Below are 23,224 nucleotides of genomic sequence, written 5' to 3'. Positions count from 1 at the left end.
CTATGATAGTCGGTGCTTCAATTTTTCAGCATATAGGAGCTCAACACTTTGTGAGAATCAGGCCTTTTCAATAAGTCTTGAGCTGGGCATCCAAAAATTAAGGCACCCCAAAATGACTAGTCGTTTTGGAAAACGTAGGCCATGTCTACTTTAAAGCCATGCAGATACAAAATTCTAAACCAAGTAAATATTCTAACATCATGGGTTTCATTGCACATGAAAAAATATCCAAGAAATATTTTCAGTATTGGTTGATTACCAAAACAAACTTGCTGCTTGACACACTTTGCTTATTCAAAAACAGACTAATGTTTCCAAAGCAGACAGCTTAGCAATACCAGTCAGGTTACATGGACCTGCTCTTCATGAATTTGTTCTCAAGACGAAGAGCTAAACATCAAATTGCTGGATATGAAGAGGAGTGTACAAGAAGCTTAAGCATGTACCATCATGCTCTAGATATGTATTTAACTGCCACTGCCAGCAAAGGGAGTTGTACGCACTTGTGTGTAACGAAGGGAAGATATAATCCTAAATCTGCAATATTCTACTGTGCACCTTTATTCTTAATGGAAGAAAACTCATTTCTCTATTGTTCTGTTCTGTATGAGTGCAACGCATTAATGTTTTGTAATGTTATATTTTATAAACACACTATATTTGATATGACACACATTAAACAGTTCTCAACAGCTTGTCGTTCCTCAGGATAAGAAACTTTTTATATGATGGAGACAAAGGCAATGCTGATTAATAACTATGGAAAGATTAAGGATCAATACAGATTATTTATACGTACAAAAGACATTATACATTTTTAATCAACTACAGATGTCTTGTCTGAATAGCTTTTCTACCCTCACTATGAGTGATAGGTAAGTTTGGCTAGAGATGTACAGAGAGGTAAATACACACATGTCGTAAAACAGGGACTAATCCCAGGTCTCCCAAGTCCTAGGTAAGTACAAAAACTTGGACCATCCTTCCCCTGGTCTACTGTAAAGCAAATCCACATGATGATCATGCATCTCCTCATTTGATCAACTTGAAAAAGAAGTCATTTTTCTCTGAGTTTTTTTTTTAAAAACCTGTTGTGGTTACAAGCAACATCTATGATTCCTAAAATAGAAATGGGAGAGGAGCTAGTACACAAGATAATTATTAAGATGTGGTCCATGATATGAAAAGGTTGAGATTCACCCCTCCACTAGAATGTTGCTAGCTTAACATTAAAAATTACTATAAGTTGCTGAAGCCTGCCCAGTCTTACAGTTGAAAAGTATCATTTATAGTTTAACTTACAATTTTTCAGAACACAGCACTTATTGGCAAAACAATTTTGATTTATTTCCAATAGTTTCTCTTCCTGCTACAGATCAATTTAAAAATATTCAAACCATTTAATTGTTAAAAAAACAACCTTTCAGTTTCAAAGTGACTGAAGATCTTGGTTTCTGCTGTGCAGAGGGAATGAAAAAAATAGCAGTTTCAGTTGTAGAATTGTCTTCAAAAAAATGCAGTCTTCCATCCTGAAGTCTAAAGCACAGCTTCTAATGAATGTGTAAAACAGTGTATGCCAGGCTGACAGCTAAAAACTTAATTTGTTCTTCCAATAAAAAATAAGTTCAGTTCAAGATAAGGAATGAAAGAAATGACAACACACTACCTTCAATTTGAGATGTCAAATTGCTCTATTGTTAAGAGCAAGACTGTGATGCTGAAAAAACAAGGTGCTCAGATATGATAAACCTGAAATGTAAAATACTGTTGAAGAGAACCAACTTGGTTCAATTTTGACTATGTAACTATAAGTTGCATAATTCCAACCATCTCACCTTGAACTCCACGACCATCATGTAAAGGGAAGCAGACTGTGGCAGGACAGTGACACTGTTTGTGAGGTGGGCTGCCACAGCTGTCCTAGCATACAGGAAGTATAGGTTGTGCCATGGTAACAGGCTTGTAGTGAAAAACGGTTCTCCTATGAGGACTGAGACCTTGACAAAAAGGAAAGGCAAAAGGCATTTTAAAAGAAAAACTCAAATAAGCAAGCAATTTACAGAACTCCTAACTTGTCATATTGCAATGTTTAGTAAGTAAAGCAATCCAAAAGTGGGCCTCCCTTTTTCTGCTGCATATTTTGTACTGCAGAATAGACAAGTGTATCTGTTTTTTTAGAATCCACTGGTAAACAAAGGTATTTTCCTATAATACTAAGTGTGAGGCAAATTTAATTATGATTAGATGTGAAGAGTTTTGTAACTGAATTCTGATAATCTGCAGTACTTGAACTTAAGGATGTGAGCAAGCAACACTTCTAGACAGACAGTCTTTGACCATGGGCTCAGGATATTTAACAAAAAACTGTTCCATGTAGCGCTTGTCCACATATAAAAGTTGTGCCACTTTGGCTTTAACTAATCCCCTAGTGTAAATGCAGTTACACTGGTACAGATGTGCTAACAACAGTATAGCTTATTCTCATGCAAGTATAAGGTACCTTTATGCCAGCAGAACTACGGCCTTGCTAGGGGTTGGTTGTAGAACTCGTGGTTAAAAATAAGTCAGCACACTAACCAAACAATTAGTATTACCATAACACCTAGGAGACCTACTCATGGATCAGGATCCCATTGTGCTAGATCCTGTACACAAACAGGACAAAGAGCTGGTTCCTGGCACAAAGAGCTTAGAACATGTATATAAAACACGAGACGATGATGGATATTGACAGGCAGAGGACCACAAGGAAACAATGAGACAATACTGATCAGCATGAGAGGCAGTGGTCTCAGCACACCAGTCACTTAACCAGTGTCAAGTTTTTTGTGGTCATCATGGCAAAGGAAAATTTTAAAAGGAGGGTTCTGAAAGGGGATGAGGTGTTTACAGGACTCTCTTTGCAAGCATGAGAGGCAGCGTGGGAGAAAATATAAAGGTGCTTGTTTAGAAATGTAACAAGTGATGGAGGCTGGCATCATGGGCCAAAGAGGCAGGAGTCAACTTCTCAACAGTGAATAACAGGATAGGCAAAGTGGGGATAGGCCATAAAGGGTCTTGAAAATGAAGACAAGTAGCATAAGTTTGATGCAACGGACAAGGGGGAAACTAATAGAGAGATGTAAAGGGGGCATGGCACAGTAAAATCAACAGGTTAGGAAAATGATCTTTGCAGATACATTCTGGAGGGATATGAGTGAAGCCCAGGCCAGATTTATTTTCCAATCAGACAGAATCTGGACTACCAACTCACTGTTACACCACGGACATGAAGAGAATGGACAGACAGCTTTGGCTTAAACAGAATCGATTTAACAGCTATTCAATCCCAATAGAAAGGAAAGGAATTTTCCAGTCTGTTTATTATTAGCGTTTTTAGTGCCAAAACAGGGAAAGTGTTACCTACCTTTTTATCTTCCAAATCAGAAGCCGTCAGTAATTCAGGACGTTTCTCTATTATTTTAATTTTATCTCCTACATGGTTGGCTTTAAATATCTTGAAGAGAAAAGTAAGTCATTTATACTTTTTCTTTTAGTACAGCTTTGAGTGTTTCATATTTTGACTTTTGAATAAGCTACTATTTTAAACAATGTTCTGAAGATGGAAACCACCATCTGGAAGGTAAATTCATAAACCCAAACCAATTAGTGGTTCTTCTCACCATGTGAGCGTTCAGTAAACAAAATACCAGAATATTGACAACCTTCATTTGATATTCACAAAGGAAAATACTTTTGAAATATATATGATTTTATTTTAGTTAAGTAATGATACATCTACAGATACCTTTTTTCTGGGTATGAGTGATTAAAATTTAAGTAAAAACTATGCCACACTAGATCAGACCACTGATATATTACATCAGTTATCTGGCCTTTGTCAGGGCCTATGCCTGATATTTCATTAAGACAGGAGTCAGCAGACAACACTGCACCAGGCTTCAGTAAGTGTTCTGTTTGTGTGGCATATGTTTATGTTGGAGACTTCCTGCTGTTAATAGAAGAATCACTATGTCTACCCCACTGTAATTTTTATATCTATCTATACATATAAACACTTTTGTTTAATGATCAGAATTGTATTTTGGACACTACAACTAGGCATCACCATTAGTTTCTCATTTTTAAGGTTGGAATCATAGGACTGGAAGGGACCTTGACAGGTTGTTATCTAGTCCAGTCCCTTGCACAGTATTATCTATACCATCCCTGGCAGGTGTTTGTCCAACCTGCTCTTAAAAATCTCCAATAATGGAGATTCCACAACCTCCTTGGCAATTTATTCCAGTGCTTAACCACCTTGACTGTTAGGAAGTTTTTCCTAACGTCCAACCTAAACTTCCTTTGCTGCAATTTAAGCCCAATTGCTTCTTGTCCAATCTTCAAAGGATAAATGAGAAGCCCACACCTTGACACCACCATATAAAACTATAGGAGTACTTGTGGCACCTATATTTCTTTAATACAGACACTGCAGTCTGGAAACTTTGCAAATGTGAATGGTTTCCTATGTTTTTCACAAAGTCAGAGACTGACATTTCTCAAGATAATGTTCTGAGTCAGCAAGGAGATACTAGCTAGGGTTGAGGACCATATCAACACTTCAAGCTTCAGGGATTAAATCAATCTCCATTAGTGATTAGGATGAGACCTTCACGTGGGGGCAGATTATCCTCCAACTACCTACTGCACCTTGTGTTGAAGCATCTGGTGCTGACCAATGTCAGAGGCAGGATACTGGACTAAGGGTCGGATCGAATATGGCAATTTCAATGGTACCAGTGTTAACTGGAGTCACAGGCATAAACCTCAGTACAGAGATGACATTATCCCCAAATTTATCTTCCTTATAGTGCCTTACAACCTTGAAGAGATTATGTGAATACTGATAGCTGTTTCAATACATACCACAAACATACTGCAATACATAGGAGATGCTACTATACTAGAATAATCTGCTTTATTACTAAAGGAACCTAAGCATCAGATATCAGAGGTCAATAAATCAACTATATAAATTTTTAGACTTACTGACATCTCCTGAATTCTCTTAGCCATAAGAACGGCCATCCTGGATCAGACCAAAGGTCCATCTCGCCCACTATCCTGTTCTCTGACAGTGGCTAATGCCAGGTACTTCAGAGCAAATGAACAGAACAGGCATCAAATGATCCAACCCGTCACCCATTCCCAGTTTCTGGCAAACAGAGGCTAGGGACACCAACCCTGCCCATCCTGGCTAATAGCCATTGATGGAGCTATCCTCCATGAATTGATCTAGTGCTTTTTTGAACCCTGTTACAGTCTTGGCCTTCACGACATCGTCTGGCAGAGAGTTCCACAGGTTGACTGTGCATTGGATCATGGATGAGTACAGAATGCATGGATTAAAGCCCTTCTACATCAAAGCCCTTTTCAAAAGTAGATGCTAATAGCCACATTTTACAGAAAAAAGAAACAGAGAAAGTGACATGTCATGGTCACATAGCAAGCCAGCATAAGAGCTGGGAACAGAAACCCATCTACCCACTCACTGGACCATACTGCCTCAACTCCTAATGTAGTAGTGCACCTGATTCTGCAAGATACTGAACACGCTCCACTCCCATTAGAATCAGTCACCTCTAAGGAGGCACTCACCCTTTTGCAGAGTCAAGGACATTAATTGCATACTGTGACCACATTAGATATCATGTGGATATCATGATGAGTCCAATCACCTCACCAGGTGATTCTTTGTAGGTCATCTGACCTCTCACAGCTACAGATGGTCTAGCTCCAAAGTATCAGTAATACTGCTGCCAACCACATTTGGTTTTGGAGGACAGATTATTTTTGGAGCGAGGGAGATGGAGGAAAAAGATGGTCAGTTAGACACAGCTTCTGCTCAGTATGTCAGTTTTGTAACACCTGACAATTTTATTCTCAAACAGTCACGGTTTCAACAGTAAGGGGACATTTTGAACACTGACTACTAGAAAATCTGAAAGCAAATTCAACAGAATTGAATGACTGATGCCACTTTGGTGTATTACACAATTTTTCCAAGGAAGTCTTGTCAAATTGGATGACCAAATATGTTAAAGTGGATTTCATCTCTGGATTGCCAATGCAACCATGACCATCGTTTTTTTTTATCTGGCATGCCTTGTGTGCTGGACTTCATGAGACTGTGAAACCAATAGAGAATCAACTTATTTGTTTAAGTAAAAGGATTAACTACTCACTTTCTCCATGAGACAATGGGATACTGCAGAGTTCTCTACTGTAAACACCTAGAGAGAATACCGTACAATCAATCATACTGGCTTAATCAGTCAAAATGCATTAAAAATGACTTCATACATATTCAGTGTTATGGCATGCTCATAAATATCCAAGTGAACTAAACATGCTTATTTTTAGCTCATGACAGCAATATATGTTTAACTTTTCTTTGTCTCTACAAAACTACAGAACTACAAGTTAAACTTGGCTTGCACAGCTGTAAAATTAACACAATTTGACTGTAGAACATTGATATTTGTTCTAGTCTTTCCCCACAGGAAAATCAATCTTATTTTCCTAAAATTAAATTGCAACAGAACCTCATTAATCCAAACTCTGGTTAATTGCAAATCCAAATATCCACACTACACAGATTTCAGAATTTGCAGTTTATTGAAGGAGAGACTACCAAGATTCTGGTACAGATGAGGTTAGGAAGGACATATCACACTCCTTGTGGGATAGTAGATGTGTCATTATGTCAGTTCCTGGTCCCACTCCAGTACTTAATGACCACCTGAAACAGGGATAAGGCACTTACAACTGGCCATAATGCCAGTGCTCCATCACTACTGGGTCTCACTCCTTGAGTGTGGCTTACTATGATCCTACTATACTAGTTGGAAATACCACTGAAATGCATTATAGCATACACACCTTTTGATTTATGGGTCCCCAGTCTAGACTTAGTCAAAATTTTTCTATATTTCACATCTCATTTTTTCTTCTTTAGAGCTTGTTATTAACCTATAAGTGCTCTCCAAGTCTGGTGCACTTGGGAGATCATTACATGTGTTTAAGTATTTCAAAGGAAATAAAGCGTATAGCCTCCCACCTGCCATGCCCAGAGGATAGCTTTACTTCACTCTGCATATCAAATTTGGATGAAATTGACACCTGAATCCTCCATAGTTATGCCACTGCTTCCATTATTAGTCATGACTGAAGAAGACACCCAACTGTACACTTCTACCCCACAGAAGACCCTCGCTATAATCCTCCAGAGCACCAAGATGAGTTTCTCACAAATGGAAGACAGGTGCAGCAGCCACACACCAGCCTGTTGTCAGCCCAGGATGAGTCACAAATGAAGCTATGTGCGTAGCTGAATAACATCAGATTACGTGTGTAATTTGGGCTTTGAGAAGTCGTGGAGAATTGTTGCCAGCCACTTAACTCACTGAGTAGTGCAGCCATCATTCTTCTGCCAGACAAAAGCAAAATACTTGCATTCGCCTATTAAAGGACTTGTTTTGCCAGAGATCTGTGCCTAAGTGGCAAAACAATGTTGAATACTTTCTCTCTCACTGCATCTTTTATGATTGTTAGTTTAGGCATCAATTAGCAACAGCATGCAGCTGTGACAATGTCTGAGCACCTACAGCAAACTCAAGTGTTCAATGTGTATTAACTAGAGACACCAAAGTACTATTGAAGAGGGAACATTCCCTTCCCCAATCAGGGGATTACTTTTTAGAGCACAATTTTCAGAAACTACCTTAGAGACTGAAATTGATCACTGTTCATTTTTGGGTCATCATCCTTGCTGCTGATTACAAACAATTTAACTAAATTAATTTCAACAGTTGCAAGGAAAAGTGCTGGGCAATCTGGGTGTTTTGGAATCATGAGCTAGTTAGTTTTTTGAAGAGAGTCATTGGAATAGGCTACCACATGGTTATGCTTAGGATTGTCACTAGACTAGAACTTAACATGTCAAAATCTCAGGTACTGTCAAGTAGGGTGATATAATGGGGACTATATTGTTGTGGCTGATTAGGGACTCTGCAGTTTTATTACACACAGCCTTTTTACACTTACACTGTAGAAGTATATTTCTTAAACACTGCCCCATTATCAACTCTACAGAGCTGCATTATTTATTTTCCTCCACTAATTCACTGTCATACTTGCAGATTAGTGAAGGTATTAAAAAGTTTAATTAAAAAAACCTTTTTTAAAAAAAGGAGAGAGAGAGAAAAGGTTTGGGCCTCAATCCACACATAGGTGGATCCCACAGATGGATCATCTAGCAAAAGCGTAAGAAACTGATACCTGGGGTGATGAGATGTGCCCAGGAATTACATAAGTTTCCAGCAACTCAGTCTCAGAGTGAAGTATGTTTTAATTTGAATGACCCCGTCAGAAAATGAAACTAATGGCATCACAACAGCCCAACTGGGTGTGCAACATGAAGGTAACATAAAATACTTTGAATACTGGGTGTACCTCACTGTTACACTCACTCCATTTCTCACTAGAGAATAAACCTAACCACCCCAGAATAGCAAAGGAACGGTAAGCAAAAAAAAGGAGAAAGTTACCGACTCTTCTCACAGTGAAATGAACATTAACAGCAAGAGGGATAATTCAGAAAGGAACCAATGAGGAAGCGCAGGACACAGCTGGAGCCTTTGGCTACAGTTTGGTTATAAGTAACAAAAAAAATGACAGCTGCTCCTGCTGTATAATCTAGAGGGTGGCTGTTACATACAGCTGATGTTCACCTCCACTGCTGATCTAGTGGATTGGACCTGAATATTACTAAAAATCAACACTGAAATGTTCCAGAGGACTGAAAAATGAAGACCAGAAAAATCAACTGGAAGCAGCGAAGCATTGTACCTGCTCTGCTCCAAGATACCAAGCCAGCAGAGGAAGCAGGCTGCCGTCACTGATGCAGAGGCAAATACTGTCTTTTTCCAGCACCTGCAGAAAATAAGACAAGTTGTCGTCATTACTCTTATTCCAGATTAAAAAGTTTTCAGATAAACTTGTTTGTTTGTAGAAAACTTAAATTTTGGCTAAGACATTCCTCTAAGAAGATAGGGATTTGGGGAGCTAAAAACCAAACCAAACCAAAAAAATATCTGCAAGAGTTTTCTCCAAGCAGAAATTCAGAATAGAAGATTTTAACAGAGGCATACCAGAAGTGTTTATATCACCCCCAGAGTAGGTTGCAGAGAACTTACTACTCATCACACCTGTACAAAACTCATGTTTTAATTTCCTCTTGCAGTTACTAAGAGCCTGTCTGTGTCTCTTAGTGACTGCTCTCAATAGCAGGTTTCAGAGTAGCAGCCGTGTTAGTCTGTATTCGCAAAAAGAAAAGGAGTACTTGTGGCACCTTAGAGACTAACAAATTTATTAGAGCATAAGCTTTCGTGAGCTACAGCTCACTTCATCGATGAAGTGAGCTGTAGCTCACGAAAGCTTATGCTCTAATAAATTTGTTAGTCTCTAAGGTGCCACAAGTACTCCTTTTCTTTTTTCTCAATAGCAGGGACTCTTTCATAAATAAATTACAGAACTAGAATGGATTCACATTTATAAAGCTTGTGGACATCTGCAGTTCAAAATAATTTGATACTCGATATTTCATGACCAAGTCTGATTTACAGCTGTGTTTCTAGCTCAGACAAAATGCAGTGTGCATTGTGAACAAACCTACTCCCTTCGGAAAGGAACGTGAACCACCCACTATTGGAGTGGAAAGATGCACATGGACACGCTGGTAGAGAGAGCTGGAGAGAGAAAGAGATGATGCCACCATGAGTGGTGGAAGAACCTCACTCACTGTCATCAGAGCCTGGATGTACTGATTTGTTCGGTCCTGATCATTCAGCTCTCCAAAGCGTGGCCTGTTCCAAAGCAGATGAGCCTGACAGCTACAAAGAGGACTCCCAACATAGGCATCTTTTTTGTCCTCTTCATTTCTAAAATAGAGTATGAAAAATCTTGTATGCAGGGTGGTTGTAGCTGTGTCAGTCCCAGGATATTAGAGACACATGATGGGTGAGGTAATATCTTTTATTGGTGAGTGAGACAAGCTTTCAAGCTTACAGCTCTGTGTAAGTTCAAAAGCTCATCTCTCTCACCAACAGAAGTTGGTCCAATAAAAGATAGTACCTCACCCATCTTGTTTCTCATTAAAAACATTGACTAGCGTATCAGTTATCTGCTGTTCCAACTCAGCGAATGTGTGTGTTCTAACCAATTAATACATGGAATACAGATTACAGATAACAGTTTACTAGTCATGCTTGCCTAAGGATTTTTTAATCTCTGTATTTTTGCATCCAATGTGATCAAGCTTGTAATTGGCCTTCATTTTTATAAGAATGAGCATCCTACTGACTTCTATGGAAGAGACCAAGTACTCAGAATTTGTGAAAAAAATCAGGCTGCTAGTTTAGGTGCCTAATTATGGACAAAGAAGTCTAACTTTAGGCACCTGTTTTTAAAAATTCTATCCCCTGTTGTCATTATGACTTAAATACTGAGTGAGTTCCTCTATCTTCACCTTGAGGTTGGTGGTCTTGCCAAATTGTGTGGGACTTACACATTAGCTGTTTTCACGCTCTCATCATGATTTACTTGACTTTCTAATCTTATTGTAAGAATTATAAAGCCAGAAGGAACAACTGTGATCATCTAGTGGGACCGCCTATATGACAGAGGCCATAGGACTTCTCTTCTCTTCTCATAGGAATTCATTACTGTTTGAATGATTGAGCTACAGGGTCCTGTTAGGAGTTGATAAGTATCCAAGGACACTCTTGTTCCTCTGTTACAGGACACTGAAGACAGACGTGCTAAGTACCAGAGACAAGGCAGGGTCCCTTAGAAGCTCAAACTGTGCTCTAGCTACCGAGCATATTTTTCTACTCCAGTCCCACCAAATGGCTTTCTGTTATTTGCTAAATGTTTACCCTACACCATAACTTAAGTGATATTGTTATACATAAACAGGAAATCTATAATGGTAATGAGGAACCTACAAATTCAACCCTCCACTATGAAACCTGGCAAAGTAAGTAATGACTTTAGTTTCTTGCCTTCATCATTCCCAAAAATACCCAAGCTTTACAAGTAGCAGCACAGAGCCATAACTTCACGTCATTAGTTTGAGCACCAGCTCCTCTCCCTCACATCTTTAGTTACCTGGCCTTCTGGAGCTTATACCACACGGAATATTCATCACGGTATGCAGTCAGGTACACATTCTCACCCTGAAGAACTGGTTCCTCATTTGGAAGAAAATATACACACTGCATCCAATGATCTCTCCACTGGAAAGGTTTGAACAACAAAAACCCAGGTATTTGTTTGCAAGTAATTAAAATTGATTTTCATTCAACAACAAATACTTCAGTTTGGGCCAAACAGAAGTTATCCCAGTTCTAGTAAGCATAGGCAGGACTTTGCAATACCAGTCAATAAATGGAATGAGCATGACAAACATTGTTCTATTTCAATAGCACTGACAAAGAGGTGGATGCTGTAACTGCAAATGCTTACACAGATGATGTCTTATGCCAAATGGACCCCAAACCCATAAAAATAGCACTTATAAAGTGCAAGAGAGGGCTAACCTCCTCCCACCCCCCATGGCAACACACACTAGCCCAGTGGTTTTCAAACATTTTTTCTGGCGACCCAGTTGAAAATTGTTGAAGCCTGCGACCCAACGGAGCTGGGGATGAGGAGTTTGATGTGTGAGAGGGGCACACGGCTGGGGCAGAGGGTTGGGGTGCAGAGGCGAGGCCAGGAATAAGCGGTTCAGGGTGTAGGAGGGAGCTCTGGGCTAGGGCAGGAGGTTGAGATGCGGGAGGGGGTCAGGCTCTAGGCTGTGGCCAGGGATGAGGGGTTTGGGGTACAGAAGGGGGTCAGGGCTCTGGGCTAAGGGCGCAGGCTCTGGGGTAGGGCCAGGGATGAGGGGTTTGGGCTGCAGGAAAGGGCTCTTGGTTTGGGGGGGGGGGGGGGGGGGGGCTCAGGGCTGGGGCAGAGAATTGGGGCACGTGCTTACCTCCGGCAGCTCCCGGTCAGCGGTACAGCAGGGGTCCTGAGGCAGGCTTCCTGCCTGTCCTGACACTGCAGACTGCACTGCACCCCGGAAGCGACCAGCAGCAGGTCCGGCTCCTGGGCAGAGGCTCAGTATGGCTCTCACTCGCAGACACTGCCCACCCCGAGCTCCCATTGGCTGGGAGTGTGGAGTTGGTGCTCAGGGCAAGGGCAGCATGTGGAGCCCTGTGGGCCCCCGCCTAGGAGCCAGACCTGATGCTGGCCACTTCCGGGGTGCAGCGTGGTGTCAGAACAGGTAGGAACTAGCCTGCCTTAGCCGGGCAGCACCACTGACGGGACTTTTAACAGCCCAGTCGGCGGTGCTGACCAGAGCCACCGCAACCCAGTGCCTGGGTCACAACCCGTAGTTTGAAAACCACTACACTAGCCTATCAGCACTTCCACATGCTTTCTGACTGTCTGCTTATAATATAATGAAACCAACTGCACCACATTTTGTCATTTTGGAAATCTTCTGAAAAGACTGTTTCAGACAATGTTTGGGTTTCAAAAATCCCTATGGAACATTGCAAGGCTTCTAAGATGGTCATTATCATGTCTGCTTTTTAACTTTCATTCAACGTAGAGGGAATGCAGCTAGCAGTTTTCATTAGCCTTTTTCCCTTCATGTTTGTCTATTGTCGAAATAGTAAATATATTCCTCGAAATGCAAGTCTGTGCTTTGATAGTGATTAATACAAATATAACTTCAACCCAATACTGGCATATAAACTCACTACTATAACCTTAGCTAACATTATCCCTTAAAGATTTAGTAAAAGATTATGCTACAAACACAAAACACAGCTGAATAATTCCCATCCTGGTTATAATACTAAAACTAAGAAAATAATTCATTTCAGAAAGCCTTATTTCATGGAAGCAAGAATCAAGTATTAAGAATTATAACTGAAAGGAGAGATGAATTTATAGCTAAAAGGAGAGATGAATTTCTAATACTTATATTACAAAAGTGAAGGTGGTCTTAAAATAGGTGGGTTTTTTGGTTAACATACATTTAATATGCATATACTTAGAATTTTGCAATAAACGGAGTGCTAGTCAAGTTACTACACTTCAAGAGCCACCTGCTCAAGCAAATCACCACACCCATGTCATTGAAATAAAGAACATTACATGCCTTTATTTAAAATAATAAATGGATGGTGGAAATTTACCAAGACCTTACCTGGACATCATTAGAGGTAGGCTGTACCCAGTATGGTGCCATAGTACATTTTATCATCCCAGAGGGGTCCATGTCAACATCCCACCAGGAGAGGATCACTTGTGCCATGCCAGATTTTATGGACTCCAATTTCGCTGTGTAATGGGTTGAGGAGCTGTTTACTTGCTTACTGAAATCCACACTACACAGAGAAGCAGTTGTACTCAAATATATTTTAGATGACATATTCATTCAGATAGTTATGCAACCTTAAGAGAGTGTGTTTTGGAAAATGCAGCAAGTAGAAGAATAAATATGGGGAGAGGAGGGTTTAAGTAATATTACACAAATGGGACTGAGACAGTTTAAAATCTGTAAAAATTGTTACACTGAAATCAAACCATACACTAAATTTCAGCAACAAAAAGAAACTAAATAAGTATTATTCAAATGTTCAATGTCAGCTCACCCCAAACTTTGCTTGCCATCAGCTACTTCAGCTGAATAATATGAGGTTTTTTGGAAGGCGTAACAAAGATTTTATTTATTTTTACTACTAAGTCTGTCCCTCACCTGAACATAGTTACAACATCGCTGAGGATAGTGAAGTCACTCCGAGGCACCTGGTTTAGTTGGATATCATAGACAGAAGGAACACCAGGACAGTTCTCCATTTCTGAAGGGAAGACAATAATTTTCTCCTCATCTTCTGCTTGGATGTGAACAGGAAATAGCTTGTTCCAGGACCACATTCTTTTGGATTCCACTAACTGGGCATATACTCTTGCCCTGTGAGGCACTGCTTCACCTCCTTCCTAAGCATTTAAAAATAAAGAGTAAATGCATTCAACAAAGCTGAGTTACTAATATGCAAGGAAAATAAAATAACTTATTTTGAAATACTCCTGTGGCACCTTATAGACTAACAGACGTATTGGAGCATAAGCTTTCGTGGGTGAATACCCACTTCGTCAGATGCATGTAGTGGAAATTTCCAGAGGCAGGTATAAATATGCATGCAAGAATCAGGCTAGGGATAATGAGGTTAGTTCAATCAGGGAGGATGAGGCCCTCTTCTAGCAGTTGAGGTGTGAACATCAAGGGAGGAGAAACTGCTTTTGTAGTTGGCTAGCCATTCACAGTCTTTGTTTAATCCTGAGCTGATGGTGTCAAATTTGCACATGAACTGAAGCTCAGCAAAAAAGAAAAGGAGTACTTGTGGCACCTTAGAGACTAACAAATTTATTTGAGCATAAGCTTTTGCGAGCTACAGCTCACTTCATCGGATGTCTCTAAGGTGCCACAAGTACTCCTTTTCTTTTTTGAGAATTCAGACTAACACGGCTGCTACTCTGAAGCTCAGCAGTTTCTCTTTGAAGTCTGGTCCTGAAGTTTTTTTGATGCAGGATGGCTACCTTTACATCTGCTATTGTGTCCAGGGAGATTAAAGTGTTCTCCTACAGGTTTTTGTTTATTGCCATTCCTAATACCTGATTTGTATCCATTTATCCTTTTACGTAGGGACTGTCCAGTCTGGCCGATGTACATAGCAGAGGGGCACTGCTGGCACATGATGGCGTATATTACATTGGTGGACGTGCAGGTGAATGAACCAGTGATGGTGTGGTGATCTGGTTACGTCCTGTGATGGTATGGAGGCATGAAGGTAGGCATAGCAGTCAGAGGGTTTCAGTAGAGGGTGGTGTTAACGTGACCATCACTTATTTGCACCATGGTGTCTAGGAAGTGGACCCCCCGGTGTCGATTGGTCCAGGCTGAGGTTGATGGTGGGGTGGACACTGTTGAGATCATGGTGGAATTCTTCCAGGGTTTACTTCCCATGGGTCCAGATGATGAAAATGGCATCAATGTAGCTTAGATAGAGAAGGGGTGTGAGTGGACGAGAGCTGAGGAAACGTTGTTTCAGGTCAGCCATAAAAATGCTGGCATATTGTGGGGCCATGCGGGTGCCCACAGTGATGCCACTGGTCTGTAGGTTTATATTGTCAGCAAATTTGAAATAATTGTGCGTGAGGATAAAGTCGCAGAGCTCAGCAACCAGTTGTGCTGTGGTATCATCAGGGACACTGTTCCTGACAGCTTGTATTCCATCTGTGTGTGGAATCCGGTGCTGTGAGGCTTAATTAGCTAATTTTTGTAAAGTAAATACTAATGCCATTCTATATCTACAACTGACATCGGTGCCAAGCTTCAATTACATTCATTTCTTTATTCTCATACTGAAAGTATCAGATCTACCTTAACTTTTGAAGGCAAATAACCACTAAGCTATAATCATGAATATCAAACTTACAATTGCAATGAGTTCGGGGAGAAAAATAAGGACTCAAAATAAATGACAAAGTTTTTGTGACAAATTATTTACCTAGTTAGAAATTAATACAGCTGATTGGTTCAGTAATATAATATACAAAGTCAAGTTCAATCCTCATGCAATGCCACCGAAGACAAAGGAATTACACCAGGGATGAATTCAGCACACTATCTACAACCATTCTCTTACCTGTACAAGATATTTGTGGGCATGTTCATAGGATGGCAAAGCCCCTTCTCCTATCAGCTCTGTATCAAATAGTTCTGTTATCAGGATGTTTGCACGACACTGCATGTCTCCATCTAAAAAAACAAGTTAATAAAATGATAGCCTGTGAGAGACTGTATGACCCTCCTACGAGGTGCAGCACTGATACTACGTGGGCTTGTCTACACTGACAATTTACAGCACTGCAACTTTCTTGTGTTCCCAGAGCTGGGAGCTACACTTCTTGTGGAGGTGGGGTTTTTTAGAGCGCTGGGAGACCTCTCTCCCAGCACTCTGCCGTGACCACACAAGCCACGTTAAAGTGCTGCCACAGCAGCGCTTTAGCATTGCCAGTATAGACTAGCCTTAAAGTCACGCAAAAGCTCATTTCTATAGTGATGTTCATATATCCATTGGGAAGCTTAAACATTAGATTCAGTGACTTCTCTTTGGGGGCCATACAATTCAAATGAAAAGTTCTGTTTTGTGTTTCAGGTTTTCAGAACACATTCCAGATTAAATGCTTTTTTTTTTTTTTTTAAATTAAGCTAAATTTGAAAAGTTAAACAGAGTGTCTCCTGGCAATTTTGAAGTACTTTAGTTAATACTTGATTTTATTCTTTGGAGTTCTCCTCACCTGGCCCAACTGTGACTTCAGTGGAGTGCTTGTTGATTACCTTGATCTTGTCACTAAAGCCATTTTTCTCCACTATCTTCACTGCAGCAATAGCCATAGGAGTGAAGACCTTGAAATTATAATCAAGAATGCAACATGTTTAATAGGATTAACATCAGCATCTAATCAACACCACAAAATGAGTCTATTAACTAAACCTTGTTAAAGAAAATCCTTTATTTTAACCATACTTAGTCCTGTGAAAGTGTAGTACATTGCGGGAGTATTATTTTTTAAGGGTAAAATTCACCACCATGCACAGTAGCAGCATGAATCCTATGTACCATTTACCCTTTCGAAACATGGTGGAAGTGGGACATCAGAAGTGCATACGCCTTGCACTACCTCTCTGTAGAAGAGTGAATGTCACCCTGTATGATAAACCCACAGTATAAGTTATCTCCCACTGTGGCAGTCAGGCCAACTTTTCTAATCTTTCAAAAGTGCGAGAAAGCTGTGTTGAGAAACTTTAAACAACAACATCTAAAATAAACTTTAGTTTAGAAATGAGAAGTTCCTCACACGAGACCTCCCCAAGACCTAACTGAACTGGGAACCAAAATAAGACCAACACTGAAACAAAGCAGCAGATCTTGTTAAAATTTGCACCCAGTAACAGTGTTAGCAGTGGCAAAATACACTGCTCTCCAGATCCACAGCTTCCATGGGAACTTTTAATTCCTGCCAGACTGTGAAGCGTGAAGACAGGGATGGGAAAAACAACAGCTGCAGCACATCAGTGCTTAATACATACAGAGAATGTTTTAAAACAGCATCAATCTTTCTACCTAATTTCTACACTATAAAAGACTTTGTACTGGGAACTTTTAAATATCTGGTCTGGCTGAAGAACCCGATTGTTTAGGATTAGTCGCCAATTTTGGATTGGATCCATCATTTTCAGAGCCCGTTAATGTGCGCCTAGTTTGCGGCATTAAACAAACTAAGAGGGTTGCTCCTGCTAAATAACATTAAGCAAATGCAAAACTTTTAGAGCTACTTAAAATACTGAGCACTATTCCCAAATTGTGGTCTGCAGGCCAAGAGTGATCTGTGGAGAGCTAGCTGGTTACATGGTGTTTCCAGCTGTTAACTTGCATAAAGATAATCTATTTAATGCATATTTAATGTAAGAACCCTAAGAGCAGCCATACTGGGTCAGATCAAAGGTCCATCTAGCCGAGTATCCTATCTTCTGACAGTGGCTAATGCCAGCTACCCCAGAGGGAATGAACAGAACAGGTAATCATCAAGTGATCCATCCCCTGTTGCCCATTCCCAGCTTCTGGCAAAACAGAGGCTAGGAAACCTGGCTAATGGCCATTGATGAAACTATCCTCCATGAACTTATCTAGTTCTTTTTTGAACCCTGTTATAGTCTTGGCCTTCATAATATCCTCTGGCAAAGAGTTCCACAGACTGACTGTGCGTTGTGTGAAAAAATACTTCCCTTTGTTTTAAACCTTCTGCCTATTAATTTCATTTGGTGACCCCTAGTTCGTGTGTTATGAGAATGAGTAAATAACACTTCCTTATTGACTTTCTCCACACCAGTCGTGATTTTATAGACCTCAATCATATCCTCCCCTTAGTCGTCTCTTTTCCAAGCTGAAAAATACCAGTCTTATTAATCTCTCCTCATACAGAAGCCATTCCATACCTCTAATCATTTTTGTTGCCCTTTCCTGAATCTTTTCCAATTCCAATATATCTTTTTTGAGAAGGGACGACCACATCTGCATGCAGTATTCATGATGTGTGTGTATCCTGGATTTATATAGAGGCAATATGATATTTTCTATCTTATTACCTATCCCCTTTTTAATGATTCCCAACATTCTGTTTGCTTTTTTGACTGCCGCTGCACATTGAGTGGATGTTTTCAGAGAACTATCCAAAATGATTCCAAGATTTCTTTCTTGAGTGATAACAGCTAATTCAGACCCCATCATTTTATATGTATAGGTGGGATGATGTTTTCCAATGTGAATTACTTTGCATTTATCAACATTGAATTTTATCTGCCATTTTGTTGCCCAGTCACCCAGTTTTGAGAGGTTTCAGAGTAGCAGCCGTGTTAGTCTGTATCCGCAAAAAGAAAAGCAGGACTTGTGGCACCTTAGACACTAACAAATTTATTTGAATCGAAATAATCACGAAAGCTTATGCTTAAATCCCTTTTTCCAAGATTATTTATGAATATGTTAAATAGGACTGGGCCCAGTACAGACCCCTGGAGGACACGTCTATTTACCTATCTCCATTCTGAAAACTGACCATTTATTCCTACCCTTTGTTTCCTATCTTTTAACCAGTTACTGATCCATGAGAGGACTTTCCCTCTTGTCCCATGACAGCTTACTTTGCTTACGAGCTACTGGTGAGGGACCTTATCAAACTCTTTCTGAAAATCTAAGTACACTATATCCACTGAATCCCCCTTGTCCACATGCTTGTTGACCCCCTTAAAGAATTCTAGTAGGTTGGTCAGGCATGATTTGCTTTACAAAACCATGTTGACTCTTCCCCAACAAATTATATTCATCTATGTGTCTGACAATTCTGTTCTTTACTATAGTTTCAATGAATTTGCCTGGTACTGAAATCAGGCATACTGGCCTGTAATCGCCAGGATTACCTTTGGAGCCCTTTTTTAAAATTGGCGTCACATTAGCTATGCTCCAGTCATTTGGTGCAGAAGCTATTTAAACGACAGGTTACAGACTACAGTTAGTAGTTCTGCAATTTCACATTTGAGTTCCTTCAGAACTTTGGGTGAATACCATTTGATCCTGGTGACTTATTACTGTTTAGTTTATCAATTTGTTCCAAAACCTCCTCTAATGACACCTCAATCTGGGACCATTTCCTCATATTTGTAACCTAAAAAGAATGGCTCAGCTTTGGGAATCTCCCTCACATCCTCAGCTCTGAAGACTGATACAAAGAATTCATTTAGTTTCTCTGCAATGGCCTTATCGTCCTTGAATGCTCCTTTAGCATCTCGATCGTCCAGTGGCCCCACTGGTTGTTTAGCAGGCTTCCTGCTCCTGATGTACTTAAAACATTTTTTGCTATTACTTTGAGTCTTTGGCTAGCTGTTCTTCAAATTCTTTTTTGGCCTTCCTAATTATATTTTTACACTTCACTTGCCAGAGTTTATGCTCCTTTCTGTTTTCCTCACTAGGATTTAAACTTCCACTTTTTAAAGGATGCCTTTTTTGCATCTCGCTGCTTCTTCTACTTCGTCGTTTAGCCATGGTGGCACTTTTTTGGTTCTCTTACTATGTTTTTTAATTTGGGGTATACACTGAAGTTGAGCCTCTATTATGGTGTCTATAAAAAGAGTTTCCATGCACCTTGCAGGGATTTCACTTTTGGGACTGTATCTTTTAATTTCTGTTTAACTAACTTCCTCATTTTTGTGTGGTTCCCCTTTCTGAGATTAAATGTGACAGCGTTGGGCTGCTGTGGTGTTTTCCCCGCCACAGGGATGTTAAATTTAATTATATTGTGGTCACTGTTACCAAGCAGTCCAGCTATATTCATCTCTTGGACCAGAACCTGTACTCCACTTAGGACTAAATCAAGAATTGCTTCTCCTCTTATAGGTTCCAGGACTAGCTGCTCCAAGAATCAGTCATTTAAGGTGTCAAGAAACTTTATCTATGCATCCCATCCTGAGGTGAACATTCCTGTCAAAATTATTATAAAGTTTTTGTGACAAATTATTTACTTATATTTATTTATAATTAATATAAATTATTATTTATTTTTGTAACCTCTCTAATTTCCCTGAGCATTTTGCAGTCACTATCACCATCCTGGTCAGGTGGTCAGAAGCATCTGACTTCCAACTTTTAAAGGATGTCTTTTTGTCTCTAACTGCCTCTTTTACTTTGTTTAACCATAGTGGCACTTTTTGATCCTCTTGCCGTTTTTTATTTTGGAACATACATTTAGTTTGAGTCTCTATATAAAACCATGGTACGCCCACACCTTGAATACTGCTGCAGTTCTGGTCATTGCATCTCAAAAAAGATTTATTCGAATTGGTAAAGGTACAGAGAAGGGCAACAAAAAACAAAAAACGATTAATGGTATGGAACAGCTTCCATAGGAGGAGAGATTAAAAAGACAGACTTTTCAGTTTGGAAAAGAGATGATTAAGGGAGAATATGACAGAGGTCTATAAAATCATGACTAGTGTGGAGAAACGGAATAAGGAAGTGTTTATTGGTTCACAAAACATGAGAATAAGGTGTCACTCAATTAAATTAATAGGCAGTATTTAAAAACAAACATAAGAACATACTTCTTCTCACAAAACACAGTCAACCTGTAGAACTCGTTGTCAGGGGATGTTGTGAAGGCCAAAAGTATAACTGCATTCAAAAAAGAATTAGATAAGTTCATGGAGGATAGGTCCATCAATGGCTATTAGCCAAGATGGTCAGGAACACAACCCCGTGCTCCGGATGTCCATAAACTTCTGACTGCCAGAAGCTGGGTCTGTATGACTGGGGATGGATCACTGGATAATTGCCCTGTTCTGTTCATTCCTTCTGAAACATCTGGCACTGGCCACTGTTGGAAGACTGGGCTAGATCGATCATTGGTATGACCCAGTGTGGCCATTCTTGTGTTCTATGCAATCACAAATAGATGGGGAAATGGTACATATAGCAGTCTCTCTATTAAGATGTGTTGCACAAAATGAAAAAGCTTGAGAACTCCTGGTCCAAGAGAAAATGAAACTTAAGAAAAGCCACAATGTGGTTTGAGAGTACTAGCATTTTTCTGAACAACATTCATTAACTCCTCCATGCAACATATCAGTCACAAGGAATACAGAAAATACAGTACAAAAAACCTAATTTCAAACAATACTAATTAAGATTTTTCTGTCAAGTTTAGAAAAAACTGTCCATCTTGAGAAAATTAAAACTAATTTCTATAAGTTCTCATAAGGTCTCTTTCAATATGGTTTACCTCCTCCACCCACAGCCCTACAGGTTATATTATAAAAGCTACCTTCAGACAACATGACACACAATGGCTAATGTTCCCTCTACAAAATGAGTAGTGTGGGTGCAACTGGACTGTGGCTCTAAAAGCCATATTATGCATACACTCCTACCTGCATACTAGATATTGTGCCACTTCCACCTCTTGAACAGCAGGTATATGTACGGTCAATGAAGAATTGCTCACCTCAATGGCATAGCAGAAGTCTGCACCTGCTGTAACTGCCATCATGGACAGGAGTCCTGTGCCAGTCCCAATGTCTAGGACAATTGCTTTTTCACCCCTTTCTTTCACCCTGCTTACAGCAGCACGGATGCCCTGGTAATACTTCACGTTCTGTAAGAGAGACAGACCAAGATTAGCCACCCCAATGGAATTCTTTTATACAGTCAACTCTTGAGCAGAGGTCCTGCAGTCTCACTCCTTGGGAGTTCGTAGATATCCGGTTTTGCCTCCGTGGGGGAACAGTTAAACATCTAGGATCTAAACTGAATAAAGCACCTCAAAATGCAAACAGGCAAAATTACTGATAAGACTTTATAAATGATTTATAAGCATAGAGCTAAACTTTGAGCAAAAAGTTCCCTGGAAACCTATGTTTGGAAAAGATAAGAATATGATGATTTTAGAGCATGTTGTTCTCCAAAACTTTCCTACTCAAAAAATAAAAGGTATGTTAATGAATATTTTAGGATGATCCAGGTATACTGAGTTATGATATTAAAATATGAAGAAAATTGCTGACAATAAGGGCTATATTTTATTAGTTTAATGTTGAGTTCTATTGATGTTATGTTAACAATTTATAACGATACAGAATGGAGAATGAAAAACAAATTATGAAAGTTTGGGTGAATGTATAATGATAAATAAAGTTGACTGGAGGAAAGCTAATGAATACGTGACATGGAAAGGTATACAAAAGCAAGGGAACAAGGGCCCAAGTTGGAGAATACTGGTGCAGAAACTGAGGCAACCATCATGATGTGTAGAACTTCTTCCTGGTACTCTGAAATTTGGAAACTTGGGCCCCTTCCTGTTCTGTCTTGTCTGTTTTATTATCTGTCAGATATATGTATGATGAGAAACTCTAAATCATATTGATTCTGCCTGAAAAAAATAAATGATTCTGCCTGGTTGAGCCCAAATTGATACTCATACCTCACTTTCCGACATTACACTTCAAAATATAGATATATATACATAATAAAGACCAGTAAAAATAAGTGTTTTGACAGGAATGTTCATCTGAACAACATCTGTTCCATTTACAATTGACCACTCAGTTATTTACAAAGCATCCATGATCCACATAAGTTATCTGGAACTACGGTCCTGCCAACCAAAACAAATAAACCCAAAGCTTCCTTTTGAGATTATTACCAAATATTTTCCCTTTTTTTGACCAGTGCCAGCCACAAAATGGCCTTGACAACACAGGTGCTGTATATTCCTGCTGTAGCTCATTCATGTGGGTTAGTGCACTACAATACTGCATAGATATGCTGAGTAGTATTAGCAACTGACGCTGCATTTTACCCAACATTAAAATATTAGAGCCTTGACAAATATTCAGTACTAAAAAGGAAAGATCAGGTTTGCTCTTCGGGGACAGAAATAGGAAGGAGCTTAGGGATAGTGGCCCATTCAGGGTGCAATATAAAATCCCATTCTAGTCCATATGGTAGTAAGACTAGGG

The 23,224-nt window shown here is 39.7% G+C and overlaps 1 protein-coding gene across 7 annotated transcripts in view; it reads right to left on the bottom strand.

Annotated features, from left to right (window-relative positions):
- Positions 1 to 23,224, bottom strand: part of PRMT7 (protein arginine methyltransferase 7) — a 39,023-nt gene that overhangs the window by 9,907 nt on the left and 5,892 nt on the right. For 6 of the 7 annotated variants that reach the window (XM_038367867.1, XM_043495048.1, XM_038367869.2 and 3 more), the window contains 11 exons: positions 21,712 to 21,861; positions 16,459 to 16,567; positions 15,804 to 15,916; positions 13,853 to 14,094; positions 13,301 to 13,481; positions 11,212 to 11,339; positions 9,845 to 9,983; positions 8,893 to 8,976; positions 6,228 to 6,275; positions 3,407 to 3,496; positions 1,836 to 1,997 (listed from right to left, as the gene is read on the bottom strand). In XM_038367867.1, the coding sequence (XP_038223795.1) occupies positions 1,836 to 1,997; positions 3,407 to 3,496; positions 6,228 to 6,275; positions 8,893 to 8,976; positions 9,845 to 9,983; positions 11,212 to 11,339; positions 13,301 to 13,481; positions 13,853 to 14,094; positions 15,804 to 15,916; positions 16,459 to 16,567; positions 21,712 to 21,861 (1,446 nt within the window). The remainder of the gene's footprint in view (positions 1 to 1,835; positions 1,998 to 3,406; positions 3,497 to 6,227; positions 6,276 to 8,892; positions 8,977 to 9,844; positions 9,984 to 11,211; positions 11,340 to 13,300; positions 13,482 to 13,852; positions 14,095 to 15,803; positions 15,917 to 16,458; positions 16,568 to 21,711; positions 21,862 to 23,224) is intronic. The other variant, XM_043495050.1, reaches the window with a different exon arrangement.

This window comes from Dermochelys coriacea, chromosome 12 (assembly GCF_009764565.3).
Source record: "Dermochelys coriacea isolate rDerCor1 chromosome 12, rDerCor1.pri.v4, whole genome shotgun sequence".
Lineage (NCBI taxonomy): Eukaryota > Metazoa > Chordata > Testudines > Dermochelyidae > Dermochelys > Dermochelys coriacea.
Note: the sequence above shows the minus strand (reverse complement) of the source record. Positions and strands in the feature narration are given on the sequence as shown.